General features: G+C 38.5%; 1 protein-coding gene across 1 annotated transcript in view; it reads left to right on the forward strand.

Moving 5' to 3' along the window:
• The window catches only part of LOC306898177 (receptor-type tyrosine-protein phosphatase delta-like), a 65,452-nt gene that overhangs the window by 6,174 nt on the left and 42,458 nt on the right, over positions 1 to 16,820 (forward strand). The window contains exon 2 of the mRNA XM_079463455.1: positions 14,274 to 14,428. Within this exon, the coding sequence (XP_079319581.1) occupies positions 14,335 to 14,428 (94 nt within the window). The 5' untranslated portion in view covers positions 14,274 to 14,334. The remainder of the gene's footprint in view (positions 1 to 14,273; positions 14,429 to 16,820) is intronic.

Consider the following 16,820-nt stretch of genomic DNA (forward strand, 5'->3'; position numbering starts at 1 on the left):
GAAATGCAGATGCGTGGGAAGCGCGCTTAAATAGAGACAGATGCATTCACATCACGCATGGGTTGCAACGTGTTCTTCAGCCACGGCTCATGGTTCAAATACAGCGAGCACGCTGAAATAGAGAGCGATGCGGGCAGTCACCACGAGGGAGCAAGCTTTCGTCCCGAGCACTTTTGGAGAAAGAAGGGTTAGAAGGGCATTTTCCATGCATTTTTAAATGCTTTTGAGATGATACTGGTCAGCTCCGAGCAGGTCGCATTAAACTGTACATCCCCATAGTTAATTGCAGTCTTTGTGCTTAGAAAATCATGTTTTATCACAATGTTATTCAATCGCAAAAGTGATTAATCGTTCAAGCCCTACTTTTAGACGAAGCGTGCTATATAGAACTCATTGTTTTTATTTATCACTGTGCGTGCTCTTTAGAGATCAAACCTGTGAGCACAACGCAGTACTCTAACAATTGAGCTACAGAAACATCCGAGGAGTATCAGTACACACACACACACACACACACACGCACGCTCACACACACTCTAACGCTCACACACACTCAAACGCTCACACATACTCACACGCTCACACACACTCAAACGCTCACACGCTCACACACACTCACACGCTCACACACACTCACACGCTCACACACACTCAAACGCTCACACGCTCACACACACTCACACACACTCACACGCTCACACACACTCACACGCTCACACACACTCAAACGCTCACACGCTCACACACACTCACACACACTCACACACACTCACATTCACATGCTCATTCACACTCACACGCTCACACACACTCACACGCTCACACACTCACACACACTCACACGCACATTCACACACTCACACACACTCACACACACTCACACGCTCACACACACTCACACGCTCACACACACTCACACGCACATTCACATGCTCATTCACACTCACACGCTCACACACACTCACACGCTCACACACACTCAAACGCTCACACGCTCACACACACTCACACACACTCACACACACTCACATTCACATGCTCATTCACACTCACACGCTCACACACACTCACACGCTCACACACACTCAAACGCTCACACGCTCACACACACTCACACACACTAACACACACTCACATTCACATGCTCATTCACACTCACACGCTCACACACACTCACACGCTCACACACACTCAAACGCTCACACGCTCACACACACTCACACACACTCACACACACTCACATTCACATGCTCATTCACACTCACACGCTCACACACACTCACACGCTCACACACACTCAAACGCTCACACGCTCACACACACTCACACACACTAACACACACTCACACACACTCACACGCTCACACACACTCACACGCTCACACACACTCACACACACTCACACACACTCACACGCTCACACACACTCACACGCTCACACACACTCACACACACTCACACACACTCACATTCACATGCTCATTCACACTCACACGCTCACACACACTCACACGCTCACACACACTCAAACGCTCACACGCTCACACACACTCACACACACTAACACACACTCACATTCACATGCTCATTCACACTCACACGCTCACACACACTCACACGCTCACACACACTCAAACGCTCACACGCTCACACACACTCACACACACTCACACACACTCACATTCACATGCTCATTCACACTCACACGCTCACACACACTCACACGCTCACACACACTCAAACGCTCACACGCTCACACACACTCACACACACTAACACACACTCACACACACTCACACGCTCACACACACTCACACGCTCACACACACTCACACTCCCAGTATATCAAAAGTACAGAACTATGTGTCATTGAGGTCTGTGAGTGATGAATCAATGACACACCGATTCTACATATAATACAATAGATTTGACATTCACAGCAAAATATTCAAATGCATATAAAAAGAGTTGTGGGAGACTCCTTTGCAATGCATGATGGGAGTGGAGGCTTTATTTCTGGAACTCTCTGTTGGAAGCAGATAATACGAAAGCTTCTTTTTTTCAGATGTTAAGTCTTTTTCTGTGACAGATTATAAAAACACTAAACACTTCTGCATCTTTTCTAAAATGTTTTGATGGTTTGAAGCATTGACGATTCTTCATTGCAGCATAATATATCTTTTAATTTTATGATGCCATTTAGTGATTTTTAAATTATTCTTTATTTTTGCTATATAACCAAAGAATCATAAGACTGCAAAAATAAAACACAATCTGTGTTATTTTCATAATAATATAAAATATTTATATACAAATAAATGGGGATGTAACGATATCAAAATGTCACTGTATGATAATACCATGGTATAAAGTCTACGATATTTTTTTTTGCAATAAATATTCTATATGATATTTCTTTTTCTAAAATCAATTTCAATTGTATTAAAATATATGAAAGAAATGATATAACCAACATATATTTCACATTATTTGAGGAAAAAGAAAGCATCGCTACATCTTCTGAAGGTCAATAGCCGTGTTTTACTGTCGCGAATCTGACGACATTTTGAAAACAAACTAAAATAAATCAAACAAGTTGTTGATTGACTTGCGTCACGCTATCATGCGCACGCATCACACATATCCCACCTAACATCCTCCTGACAGATAGATACTATACTATCAGCATCCACATAAAACTCTGACTCTACAAAACTTTTCCAAGAATGAAATAACACATTTATCGCAAACCATAACCGTTTTGCGATCTTTTGATAATACCGATATATTGCACGGCCCTACGTGGTATTTTGGATTAAGATTATACATACTGGCCAATGCCTAGTTTCCAGTAAGGGGGGCGGCATTATAAAATGAGGCGCGTCTTTATACAATGCGAGCTGCGCAGACATGCGTCTGACATTTATAAAGACAGCGTCCTCTTTATACAGCCTGAGCTCCACAGTTATAAAGTCAGGCTTATATGTCCCTTAGCCCCTGATTTGCAGCACCGAGCAGCGAGAGTCACGTGACGAAAGTGAAACAATTGTTGGAATCACGATGCCGGCTATCGGCCCAACCCTTGTTTCCAGTGTGTTGAGAGACGGTAACGCACTGAAACGCTGATATTCAGACAGGAATGAGAATGTAATATCTGGGCTGTAATCCGCGACCGGAACGCGTCCCTGTGGAGCCATTCCGCAAACAGATGGAACGGCCTGCAGGAATATTCCAGAAATCTCCAGCATTCATCGCGCGCACACACACACATGAAGTCAACTCATTCATTCACCTTCAGTGTGTGTCTAGTAGTGCGTCTCATCTTCTTTAAGCTTGGCATTTTTTAACCCTGTTGTTGTATTTGTTCAGGTCAGATTGAATGAACCTCTCTCTCTCTCTCTATATACACATGCATATCTGTCTGTCTGTCAGAGCCGTACCATCTGGACCAGCACCGTGACACCAACACTAGAGTGACACTACAGCAGATTGTGCCACATTCTCTTCCCCTCGAGGAAAACACACATACCACGCTCACACCGGGACATTTCCCACAATCCCCTGCAGCATCATACTCCAGACTGACACTGTCCCCTCCTCTGACTCTACATGGCTCGTTCGGCTCTAGTGTTTGAATGCATATCTCATAGGACTGAAGAGATCTGTGTAATAGCTGAAATTAGTGCTGTGAAATATCGCAATATGGTTATCGGGTTGGTTTGTGATAAATAAGCTATTTAATTATTGGAAACGTTATGTATGGTCAAAGTTTTAGGTGGATGCTGATAGTATAGTATCTATCTGATACAATTTTAATTCATTTAAAAAAAAAATATCGTATTGCATATCGAATATCGCATTATTTAGCATGAAATAGCATATCGCATTTTTCCTCAATATTGCACAGCTGAAGTGGAGAAACAGACTCACGTGTGTCGTCTCTGGTTTCATATAATAACTCTCTAGGCCTCTTGAACTGGTGATGTTGAGATGTGTGCACAAGTGTTCAGATGGGACACATGAGCATCACACCTGTTCATCGCATGTGTTTCCTCACAGCACACGTCACACAACACGTCTGAGCATTTCAAACAAACGCTGCACCGTTTCAGAACTCAGTTCAGACTTCAGATGTCTTTTAAGAGTGAAAAGTCAATATTATTGACGTAAGATTTCCCTCAAGCAACAGCACGTTTATCCTTAACCCGGAACGTCTGCGTTGATGTGCTTCTGAGAAACATCTAACACTTGTGTTCTTTTATGGAGAAGCTCTTGAGTGATGTTGAACGTGTGGACACGGAAGAGAGAATCGACTCTCATCACACGTTTAGATGAAATGACTGTGTTAAAAGACTAGTGTGTGTGTGTTCATGGTTTTAAGACATTATGAGCAGTGATGTGACCTTTGACCCTGTCACACAGATGTTTGATTATGTGAGTGTGTGTTTTGTTAGGGCTACTCAATATTTCTGTCATGCTCTTCATCACTGTCTGCCAGGCCGGAAAAGACTCTGGCATCTGATTGGCTGCTGGGTGAGTGCCATGGTTCAGTACTCGACCCCCCCGTGGTTTTATTCATTTTTATGTAAATGTGAGAGCATGTATTAGTTTACTTCTGATGATTCTGATCTCGAACACAATATTTAAGTTTAACACAAAGTTTTAATAGAGTCGTAAAACAAAAGGAATTTCCATCTGAACACGTCACAGATCTCTGGTTGTGTTTGTCCCGTGTGCACATTAAAGCTTATTGTGTAGAGAGAGTCTGATGACGTGTGTCTTCACTCTTAAACTATCTATAGATTATTTCTGATAACCATCAAAAGGAACCGTGAAGCGTCACTTGGCTAAACTTGTCTCTCCAATATTTGAACTTAGACTGCGATACCGAACACAACCTCTAGATGTCAGTGCACCATATGCTTTATTTAAATACGACCGAACTGCAGGACCCATTCAATACATTTTTATTGAATACAATTATGATACAATAAAATAATAATATATGAACATAAATACATCAAATTGAAAACTCAGTTTGTTATTTCTTAAAAATGTTTTCTCAGTTGGAACCAAACTCTTCATATGTTCATATATCATCATAATATCTGTCTGTGTGTTTGTCAGTATGTTTCTCATACAGGACTTTTCATTTACATTCACTGTTTATTGAGAGTGCAACATTCTCTCTCTCTCTCTGTGTGTGTGTGTGTGTGTGTGTATAATGTGTTTGTTTTGTGCTGTTGGAGATGTTTCAGATGTTTTCATGGCCCTGATCTTTGAACATTAACACACACACACGTCATGTTTCTGAGTTACACAACTTATGAGGGTTATTGAGTCATAATGTGTTGAAGGTCTTTATTCTGCAGGAATGTGTCTTACACACAACACGTCACACACACACACACAGACAGACAGACAGACAGCCGGCCTTCTTTAAGCAGGACAGGAATGTGTGTGTCCATGTGTGTGTGTGTGACATGTAAGGGGTCTTCACTCATTCAGATGTTTATAAATCAGTCACATCACGTTTTGCTGTAAATCTAACAATCATTTGACTTCAGTAACACATCAACATGACTTTGAGCTTCATACAGTCAGACACGAAACACGTACACACATGCACACAAACTGTAGAAGGTGTGTTATTAAAGACATGATGATGATGATGATGATGATGAAGTGAATGATGTTTACTGTACTTTTCTCCACAACAAACACACTAACATCATCATTTTTGGGTGAAATATCACTTTAATGCTTTTTAAAACATTTTATGAGCTAGTAAGAACAAATGTCCTGTATAATATATATAATATATAATACGTTCCTCATGCACACACACACACACACACACACACACACACACACAAATAGAGGATGTAAATGAGGACATTTGATAGACCTTAATTGTTGTATATTATGAAATGTCTGCGCACTTTCAGAACTTCGTAAGCATTATCTATAATTGTTTTTCCAAATGAGAACGTCTAAATTGTCCCCAGAAGAAAGATTTTGTCCGATTCAACTCACATTCATCTCTAACTCACTCACCCACCCAACCACCATTACAGACTGTTCAATTATATTCTTGCTCAGTTTTATTTTGTGTTGATAGAAATGACCGGATAGAATTCAGCGGCTCTGATCACGTCTCTACATGTGTGTAGAATAGACTCTGGTCAGCTGAAGCAGGGGTAGGGTCAGAGGTCTTGTGTGTTTGTGTTACTGTGCTTGTTTATTATTGTTCATGAATTAATCTGAAGGTAAAGGTCTCTCTCTCTCTCTCTGTCTGTCTGTCTCTGTCTGTCTCTCTCTGTCTCTCTCTCTGTCTGTCTCTCTCTGTCTCTCTCTCTCTGTGTGTATGTTTGTGTGTTTCAGCTGTTCCACTATGATGCTTATTTAGGTCACAGGCCCTCCACACTAATCCAGCACTGCAGCCGTGTGTGTGTGTGTGTGTGTGTGTTGGTGTTTGTTTCACAAAGCGCATTCACAGGGTCTTTATTTGACCTGCGTGAGCATCTTTTTCCAGCAGTTTGATCTAAAGGTCCATCACGGCCACACGGCTAATAGCAATATATTGTATTGTGACCCATCTATATCTATCATGATGTGTTACTGAAGATTGTTATAATATCTCACAGCATTACTCTGTTTGTTTGAGAGAATCTTCACCTCAGTGTTTGGACTCTTATTGACAAATACATTTTCTCATTAGTCACAATAACATCTGATAATATTTCAGGCACTGCTTGTGTTGTATTTTATACAGTATTATTGTTCATGGAGATCATGTTTATTTTAATTGATTGAATCCAGGATCATATGAGGACGATTTATCTGAACATATAACGTGTTTATAGTTGAAGCTGTGAGGCTTGTATGAGCAGATGACTGATGTGATGTGAGCGGTCACAGACACGCTGATATTTAGATTATCAGGAATATCTGTTTTTCTCCCAGATGACACACCGTTTAATGTCACACATACATTTAATGTAAATATGTCTGTTTAAAGGAGATGATGAAATCGCAGTGTGTGTTGTCTTACATGTATTCTCGTTGTGTGTGATGTAATGATGCATGGAAGTGATCCAGCCAATCGCAGTGCAGATGGTGAGCGCAGTGAAACAGTGTGTTGTGTGTAATGAACACTGCTATGATGGTTGTCGTGTAGATTAATCAACATATTTCTGAGGGTTTAATCGTTATGAAAAATAAGATTTATTTTTATATTTCCCACATTCATTTATCCACTGGAGTGTTCGTCTGAAGAGGTGATGGTGTCTTTAACTGTAGAGCCACGCATAGCTTATGTGATAAATGTTCACTAAATAACTAGCAGTGACAATCCTTCTGATATCTTACGGTATTTGAGGACTGCAAATATATTTTATTCATAAAATGAAATGAAAAGGAAAAACCCTTTTCTAAGAACAAATGTTCCAGCTATCAATGGGTAACACTGCACACTGTAACATAACATTATAATATTTTACGTAAGGAAAGTGAAGCCTATTTTTGAATCCTTTGCTTCCTCCACAACCAATTGTGCTTCAGTCAAGTGCAGTGCATTGCATTGTGGGATACAGTTTTGTTATAAACTGCACGTATTTTATTAGTGGCCATACTACACAAAGCATACTACAGAAGTATTAAGGGTCACGGTCAGCTCACGGTTCGGTACAGATCACAGTATTTTGAACAAAATGTCAAAATAAAACTGAAATTCAAATAAAACATTAACAATTTCAGTCACTTTTTGTTGCACATACAACTTTATAAAGAATTTGTACATTTTAAGCCTTAACCGAACCTCCTGTACAGAAGATTTTTTACTTGAACATGAAATTTAAATGAAGAACAGTGTCAATTTTGATTTAGTTTTCAGTCATAGTCTTTTGATTATAATGCAGTTTAAGTCATATTTTAGTCATCCCCATCATTTTTGTTTTAGTCGACGAAATCCACAGTATATTAAGTCTACTAAAATCTAACTCATTTTATTGGTGTCATTTAATGTTCCATACAAATATTTCAAATATACATAGTTTACTTGAAATTAAAAAAGGCGTAATCCTTCAGAACATTCAACCAATGAAACACTCTGACAGAGCTCACGCTCAAATGCTATTGGCTCACGTCTCTTTGAATCTGCACTGTCTTTGCTTAAGACGGTAATGAATGAGAAATATCTTTCAAAAAGACACATTACATTTATTACATTTCTCCAATCATGCAAATCACATTCTTGTTTCGATCTTTAGCATGTCATGTGCATCGTAATATGTTTGCATTGCATGAAGTATAGTTACACCCCTAAGAATTACTTCGAGTAGTATGCTATTCCTAACACAGCCAGAGAGAGAGAAATATACTCTGAAGTGTGTATGGTGTCAGATCACCAGAGCAGACACAGACAGGGTGTATGAGGTCATTTTGTTCACGAGTCTGCGGTCAGCGGACATTCTCACTCCAAAAACAATCTAAAGTAGACGAGAGAATAACACTTATTTCTGATCATTATTTCCTCTGCGAGTAAATGTTTCCACTCTCAAACATCTGGACTGACGTCAGTCTCAGACGTTGCACTGCGGTCATTTCGTCGGTTGATGGTTAGAGAACCTCAGCAGGTCAGAATGAGATCTGTACTAGCGTGATGAAGGTCGGACGGTTGGAAAGAAGTGATGCATTCGCCTTTTGTTTACAGAACTGGGGCAGGATTTGCATGCTGACAATAGCGCTAACGTGCGTTTCAGAGACTAATTTGTTCGACGATGCAGCAGGAAACGCGAGCGGCCCGAACAGACGCGACGACAAAGGCTTTTCAAAGCTAACAAAGCCAACGTGAAAGGCAATATATCATACGGCAGAAGAGCGTTTTCATACAAAACACAGTTCATTCATTTAGCTTAGCGCTTTTCCTCTGAGTGAGGCCAACATTTTATTATCGACCTTTAAAAAAATAACACTAATGTACTGACGACACATCTCTTTTGTACTATCACACATACATTAGCATTCAACATTAACAATACCTTACATTCTCTGTCCAAACTTTATTGTCAACCCTGTTACATTTACAAAGTTTGCTCTGATGATCGGAACAGGGTTGAAGATCTTTCCAGACGTAATGGAAAGCATTGACACACTGATTCAGAGTTGTGTTAGTTTGTGTGTTGATGCGACTGAATTGTGACTCAAGCTATGCATTGATTGTGTAACAGGGCCCATAACTGTTACTGCCCAAGTGTTATATTTTACCTGTACGTCAGGTGTTGTCAGAGTGATTTCTGTGGTGTGGTGTGAATTCTTTTGTATATTGTTGGTGTCTGAGATTATCATGTGTTTGTACACTGATGTGTGTTTGTGCAGCTGTGAATGCGTCTGTGGTGAATTTACACAAATTGCTGCTTTGACTGTGAAATCATCCACACGTGCAGCACCTGCGACCGAGCCCAACGTTTGTCCAGCGCTCTAGAGTTACACATTTACATCTGCAGACGCACAAACACTTAACACACCGTCTCCTCTTTAAAACTGTGCTGTGTTACAAAATCTCATGAAGGAAAATCCAAACAAATGACCAACCGTCCAACCGTACAAACTCAGAACTCTATACATATACATATCTAATATCACTTTTGTGTTTGTCAGATTTGATCTCTGTTGAGTAGGTTTAATTTAATACAGTTCATAGACTATAAAATATGATTTTAAATATAAATTAAATAAGACATTTAGGGCCTGTTTCCCGAACAAGGATTAGTTTAAACAGAACTAGGCCTTAGTTAAAATAGGATATTTAAGTTATGTTTACAAAAAAAAAATCACAGGTGTGCATCTTGAGACAAAACAATCGCACTGATATATTTGAAGATATTATTAACATTTCAGTTAGTCTGGGACTAGCCTTAAGCCCTGTCCGGGAAACTGCCCCGTAATGTCTAATGGATCATCTCAGGTGTTTAATGTGTGTGTTTACAGGTATTGTTTTAAGACATCATAAGAAAGAACGGCCTGCTGTTCTTCTCTCTAATATCATTCAGCTGCGATAATCACCGTTTAGATAATAGCAGACACTTGGCGTTTTAATTACGGATGGCCTTTGAGCGAAGCCGGCTTTACTTCAAACCCAACAGCAGAGCAGAAAGACGTGCGAGAGGAACGCAGACGCGTTTGATAAATCACTGCGGGCCGTGAGATGGAGGAGAGGTCGCGCTCTGATGCTCCCGCAGCTATTAGACAACATCCCAACACTTCCACAAGCCACCAATAATAAAACACACGTGCACTTGAGCTCATGGGGTTGAGTTTAGATCTTTACACGACCAGTGAGTAATGCATTATAACAGAATTACATATAACAACACAACACAGAAGTTGAAACCTGGATCACATTACGTGACTAGATTTGTGTGTGTGTGTGTGTGATCATTTGACACAAGTATGTAGAGTAACTGTGTAAAACACACTTTTAGAAGAGTAAAATGTTTTCTGCAAGGAATGTCTGTACAGAAGTGTAGAGTTTAGAGAAACAGGGTTGAGCTGTAACAGGGTTGACTTCAGAACAGTTCAGATGAACGTCTCTTGTGTTGAGTGTCACGACACTGTCAGATGTTAAGCATAAAGAGAATCAGTAAACAATCATTGTAACGGGGCTGAACAACAGAACACAACCTGAGGATACATGAGACGTGTGTTGCTCTTATTTTCACAGGAATCATTTGATGTGTAACTGTAAAACATTTATTTCATAGAACACACAGTATAAGCTGAAGACACATGTTCAGCTTTTATTAAATCTATACACACACATTGATGAATCTACACATGAAGTTTGGCTGTTATTGTCGTTGATACAGAACACAGAGCAGCAGATCTGATGTTGAGAGAAATGACAGTAATAATATCCCATAATAAGACTTATTGAGTGTTTTGTCATTTTAATATAAAGAGAGGCTGGCTAAACACACACACACACACACTAAGTGTTTGCGCGTGTGTATGGATGAGGGTTAGACAGATGAGTAACAAGAAGAGAAAACACACTTCCATTTTCTTCTGTATTTACAAATGACCTGCCAACACCGGTGACACGAGGCATTACTTATCTGTCATGTTTCTGCTGAGGATCACACTCAGCCGGTGTGTGTGTGTGTACACTTTTATCTTTTATTGTGATGACGGTGTGATTCAGCTTCATTGTGTGTTGATTATAAATCAAACTAAATGTTAATGTGTTGTACAGAAAGGTTTGTGTGATGGTTAGAGGACACAATATACAGTGTGTACAGTGTATAAAACACGTATGTATGTGTGTGTGTGTGTGTGTGTGTTGGGATGGAGGGACTGAAATAGAAAGCGTGGCAGCTCGTGTGACATCACTCTGCGGGTATGGAGCACATGCCAACAGTCACTTCCGTATGTGAACACAACACGTGTGTGTGTGTGTGTGTGTGTGCAGCTTTAATAAACTGAGTCAAACATTAACACTGTCTGTTTATCCACACGTGCTTGATTTACATAATAATAATGAATTAATAATGAATTTACATAGAATATATGAGCTGCGTCTTCAGTAATATTCCTCGTCATTAAGAGAGAATGTGCTGATGTTATGAATCACTGATTCTGATCAGTAAACACCCCAATGTTATCAACCCTTCACTGGCTTCACATTAAGATCGTATTGACTTTAAAGTTCTTTTAATCACTTATAAAGCCTTAAAGGGTTTAGCCCCTACCTACCTAACAGAGCTTCTATCACACTACAACCCATCACGCTCTCTAAGATCTCAAAACTCACAACTTTTCATAACACCTAGAATAACTAAATCCACCAAAGGGGGTCGAGCTTTCTCATACGTAGCACCTAAACTCTGTAATAACCTTCCTGATATTATTCCAGGATCAGACAAACTCGCCCAATTTAAATCTAGATTAAAGACACATCTTTACAGACAAACATTCACTTAAAGCAAAATATGACAAATAAACCACCAGGAGAAGCTGACATTAGATATTATTTTACTAGAATAATTGGATTTATTATATAAAACACCATGTAGTGTGTTTTACCCTTTCTTGGGTTTTTCGTTTTTCCCCTGTAAAGCTGCTTTGGAACAATGCAAATTGTGAAAGGCGCTATATAAATAAAATAAAATAAAAATAATAAAATAAAAAAACATAAACACAAAGGCTTCAGTATGAATCTACATGACCACGTCTATGAAAACACAAATGTTAAATCTGCACTAAACTTCTGGAGAAATCTTTAGAGATCTGTAGATTAGTTTTAAATGTTCACATTACACCATTGACTAAATTTGAACGCAAATGTAAACATGTTAAATAGCTTTCTAATGCCGTCTGTCTAAACATTTGAATGCAGATTTGGTTCCAGTGGTTTAAAGGGAGCCAGAGTAGCTTAGTTACTGATTGAAGTTAAGTCAAGACTGTTTAAACTAATAGTCATATATTAGTATATAACCTCAAGAGATGTTTCTTATTGCTGTGTACGGATTTGAAATGATCCAGCGCTATAAATGTCTTTTCCTGAAACGTCCTCACATTGTTCGTCCTCGGCTTATTAAGATCTGTCGCAGCAAACAGCATGTTATAATGCGCTGTTGCACTCATGTTGAGTGTGTATACTTGTCAGTGACGGGGATCATCTTAAGTTTGATCAAAAGCTAAATCTCTAGCTGTTCAGTCGTACCTATTGTTAATGATTGACCAGCACAAATATATATGATAACAAGTGGTAAATCTGATTAAAGATACGATATATTTATAAAATTAAATGTTTATGTTATGCCCAAACAATGCAACTGAATAATTTTATTCTATAGAATGGCAAATGTTATTGACATCGACAAAAGCCTTCTTTAAACTGCAGCAGCATGACACGGTGTAATGCAAAGACTGTTTAATTCTACTCAAATGTGCCATAAATGTATTTACACTGAAAGTTATGTCATTTTAAAAGCATAACGTGTATGCATTACATAAGAATAACAAAAGAAGACAAAAAAAAACTCAAACGAAGTAAAGGTCTGACGCACATCACACTGCAGTATTTAAATAAATATGTTAATAATTAAATAAAAAAAAACTTGTTATTGCATTTACATTAATGCATTTGGCACCTTTATTGTGCCGCATTCCATTTAGCAAGGATCCTCTCTTTTCCTGTAGTATGAATCCACAGCGCACCCTTTCCTTTACAGCGCTTCAGCAGTGATATTCCTTTACATTTATTTTCAGTTAAATTCAGAGTTTAAAAGCAAAGTTTCTTTTATTTTCTATGTTGTTTTAAAGGTTAATGAGTAACCCTGTTAAATAATCGCGATCTCAATATTGGCCAAAATGATGGCGATTATGATTGAATCCCCTGGTGTGGAACCCATGACCTTGGTGTGGCTAAGGCCTGCTCATACCGCTGAGCTACAGGAAATCTCATTATTGCTCTTGATATTGTATTTATGGTTGTAAATGTCAAAACTAAACATTCAAATCATTTTTGCATGTCATATTCTTAAAGACTAAACACAGAAAAACTGTTTATGGGGAATTATTTAGCAGTGTGTGATCGCATCAGTGAAACTTCACATGGTTTCTGTTAGCAGCATGATGAAACATTTATTTAAACTGGGAATAAACAGAAAACGAGTGTAAAACATCTCTGACAGTAAGTGACTTCAGCCGGTGACTGCTGATTGGTCATTATGTTCATGCGCCGTCTGTGATTGGTGGTTATTCTCAACGCTGTGAGTAAAACAACCGAAAACTTTCGTTCATCTTCACATGTATTTTGCCTCATTCATGGACTGTATAAAGCGGGAGACGTTCTCTTTTGCTTCGTAAAAAGTTGCAGCACTTCTGTGGGACAAATAAAACAATGAGTTCATTTAGATTATGGCTAGTGGCGACCTCCTCAAAACTATCACTCGTAGGCGCAAATGAATATTTTTGGTCACACATGTGTGTGTTTTTGGCCTTACTCTGGAGCCCTGGTTCATCACATCAGGTTCATTTCTGCGGCTTTATTCATGCCAGAGGAGCCAGTAATATACCTAGTAATCTTGTGTGCCTTTTAAATACTGTAGATCATTAAACCTCATTTATATAAATTAAATACATCATGTAAATACACATAGTGATGTATAAAAATACAGTCTGAATTGTGTGCCAGTATTTCCAGTGAATGATAATGACTTATTGACGGTGTGATATCACAATGGTTGTGTGTTTGTGTCTCTCTGTAGGTTGTGAGAGTGTTGCAGGAGCGTTGTGAGCTGGGACACTCAGTCGGCGAGTCGTAACATCATGCCGGTGCCAAACGCTTGTGTAGCGTTACCCTCCATCAGACACTCGACGATACTACTGCTCATCGCCATCATCCTGCTCAGCAACGCCGAGGGTACGACTCGCCTCACACACACACCGCCTCTCTGTGTCTCTGTTAATTTAGTTCAGGTGTTCAGAAACAGCAGTACACAGCTGAACTCATATAAACAACAAAACAAACAGCAGACATGAAATAAACACAAACATATAACACGTGTTTATTTTATATACAGTATAATATGAATAAATAACATGTCAATATAAACGTGAGATATGCAGACGGTGTTGAGACGAATCTTTGGTGTATGTTTAAAGTGCAGTTTATTAAACACATTTAATTCGGTTTTATAAATTCTTATGGCGCTTTGCAAAGCAGCTTTACATGCATATAGAAAGAAAATATACATGGCAGTAGAATAAATGATCGCATTTAGTTTCTCTGTGATGATGGGATTAAAGTTGTATACATTTGTGAGGGGAATTTTCTAGCGGTGTGTATATAACGTAGGTCTGTGCGATATATCAAAATGATCAGAATATCTCAATATGCTTATCACGATGGTTTGCTATAAATGAGTTATTTAATGCTTTGAAAAGTTTTATGTGGATGCTGATAGTATAGTATCTATCTGTCAGGAGGATGTTAGTTGGCATATGTGTGATGTGTGCGCATGATAGCGTGTGTGTGTGTTCTGACCAAAGTCAATCAATCATCCACCTCAAAAAGACAAATTTGTTTGATTTATTTTAGTTTGTTTTCAAAATGTCATCCGATTTGTTTAATGCGACAGTAAAACACGGCTGTTCACTTTCACAAGTTGTAGTGATGCTTTCTTTTCCTGAAATAATGTGAAATATATGTTGGTTATATCATTTCTTTCATATATTTTAATACAATTTAAACTGATTTAAGAACAAAAATATTGTATGGAATATAGCATTATTTAGTATGCTACCACATATCGCATTTTCATATTCGCAATTTCATAATTTCATATTCTGTTTTTCATGGGATGTACTTGTAGATTATAATCCGTTTTTATGCTTAGTGAGAATTATTAGACAGATTTAGAAATCATCATTGATTCAATTGGATTAATCGCAGAGCTCTGGTCTATTCAATGTTTTATCTTTCACAATAATGTCATGAGTTCTGTTTATCATCACATATTGAGACTCATTTAGGTGCGAGATGTAAATGTTCAATCAGATCTGTTTATAGATCACAGCTGTCTGTCATCCGTTTCATTGTGAGATTATTGTCAGGACAGTATTTGCATACGCTTCCCGTCTCGCTGAGAATCATTCACATGTATGATCATTTCATTCACATTTAACACAGATACGCTGTGTTTATGACATGACGTGTTCCTCTAGAGGTGAAATGCTGATGTGTGTTGGGTCACATGTGGTCAAATCTCAGCTTCAGTCTTTAATGAGTTTAGAGCTCCGCTTTTCAAATGAACGCAAATAGAAACACTATTTTTATTAGAAAATTGGGAATAAATATTGTGAATAGTTCACAGAATGAAACAAAATGATCATTTTACATTAATAGCAAATTCAGAAAATAATTTAGAAATTGTCTCCTGATTTTTGTCCGCAGCTGTATGTAGTCACGTGACATTCAAGAACCAATCAGATTTGCGGGTATTGACATGAAATGTATCAAATGCACAACGGTTTGAAGTTAAAGCATCAAGAAAAATGTCTTAGTTTTGTTTGGAAGTCTCTTATTGCAGTTTATTTTTTAAAGTCACCATGAAACGGACGTTACGACTTCTTTTCCGTATCGTGACGTGAATCCGAGTGAAACAGCTTTTGAAATTAGAAAGAAAATGAAGGGCGGGGCTTTATTTTGCCATTCCCTTTTTGATTGGTTTGTTGTAAGTTGGGCCTGGAGAGGAGGGCTATGAATGCCTGGCCATTGGACAGTCAGTACAGTCCCACCTCTTTTGTGTTGCTGACTTCATATGGTGAAGAGTTGTTGTTGAGAAGAGGAGAGGAGCTTAACGTTTTTGATTAAAGATTACAAGTGTAAATGAATAAAACAAAATGCATTGTGTGCACGTATAAATCAATTATAATAATCACTGCAACACTGTGCAAAACATATTATATATTATATATTACTATATTTTTGTCCTGTTTGATTGCATGGTGACTTTAAGTGTACATCATGAGAACAAAAAAAACAATGATTAACAATGATGATTGATCAGCTTCTGTTCTGATACATTATGGGATTGATAAGAGTTTATTTCCTTATGCCACGTTACATCTCGTCCATCAAACTTGAAGCGACACGGCATTGGACAATTCTCCAGAGTCTGTTAGATCAGTAAAGTCATTATCACCCGCATGTTCATGAATTGTCCACTCTGCTTGATGACTTATGAATATTCATGATGAACACGACTGCAGTTAATGAGCTCCACAACCACAAGATCTTCATTATTATTTAC

The sequence above is a fragment of the Barbatula barbatula genome, assembly GCF_947034865.1.
Source record: "Barbatula barbatula genome assembly, chromosome: 1".
Classification (NCBI taxonomy): domain Eukaryota; kingdom Metazoa; phylum Chordata; class Actinopteri; order Cypriniformes; family Nemacheilidae; genus Barbatula; species Barbatula barbatula.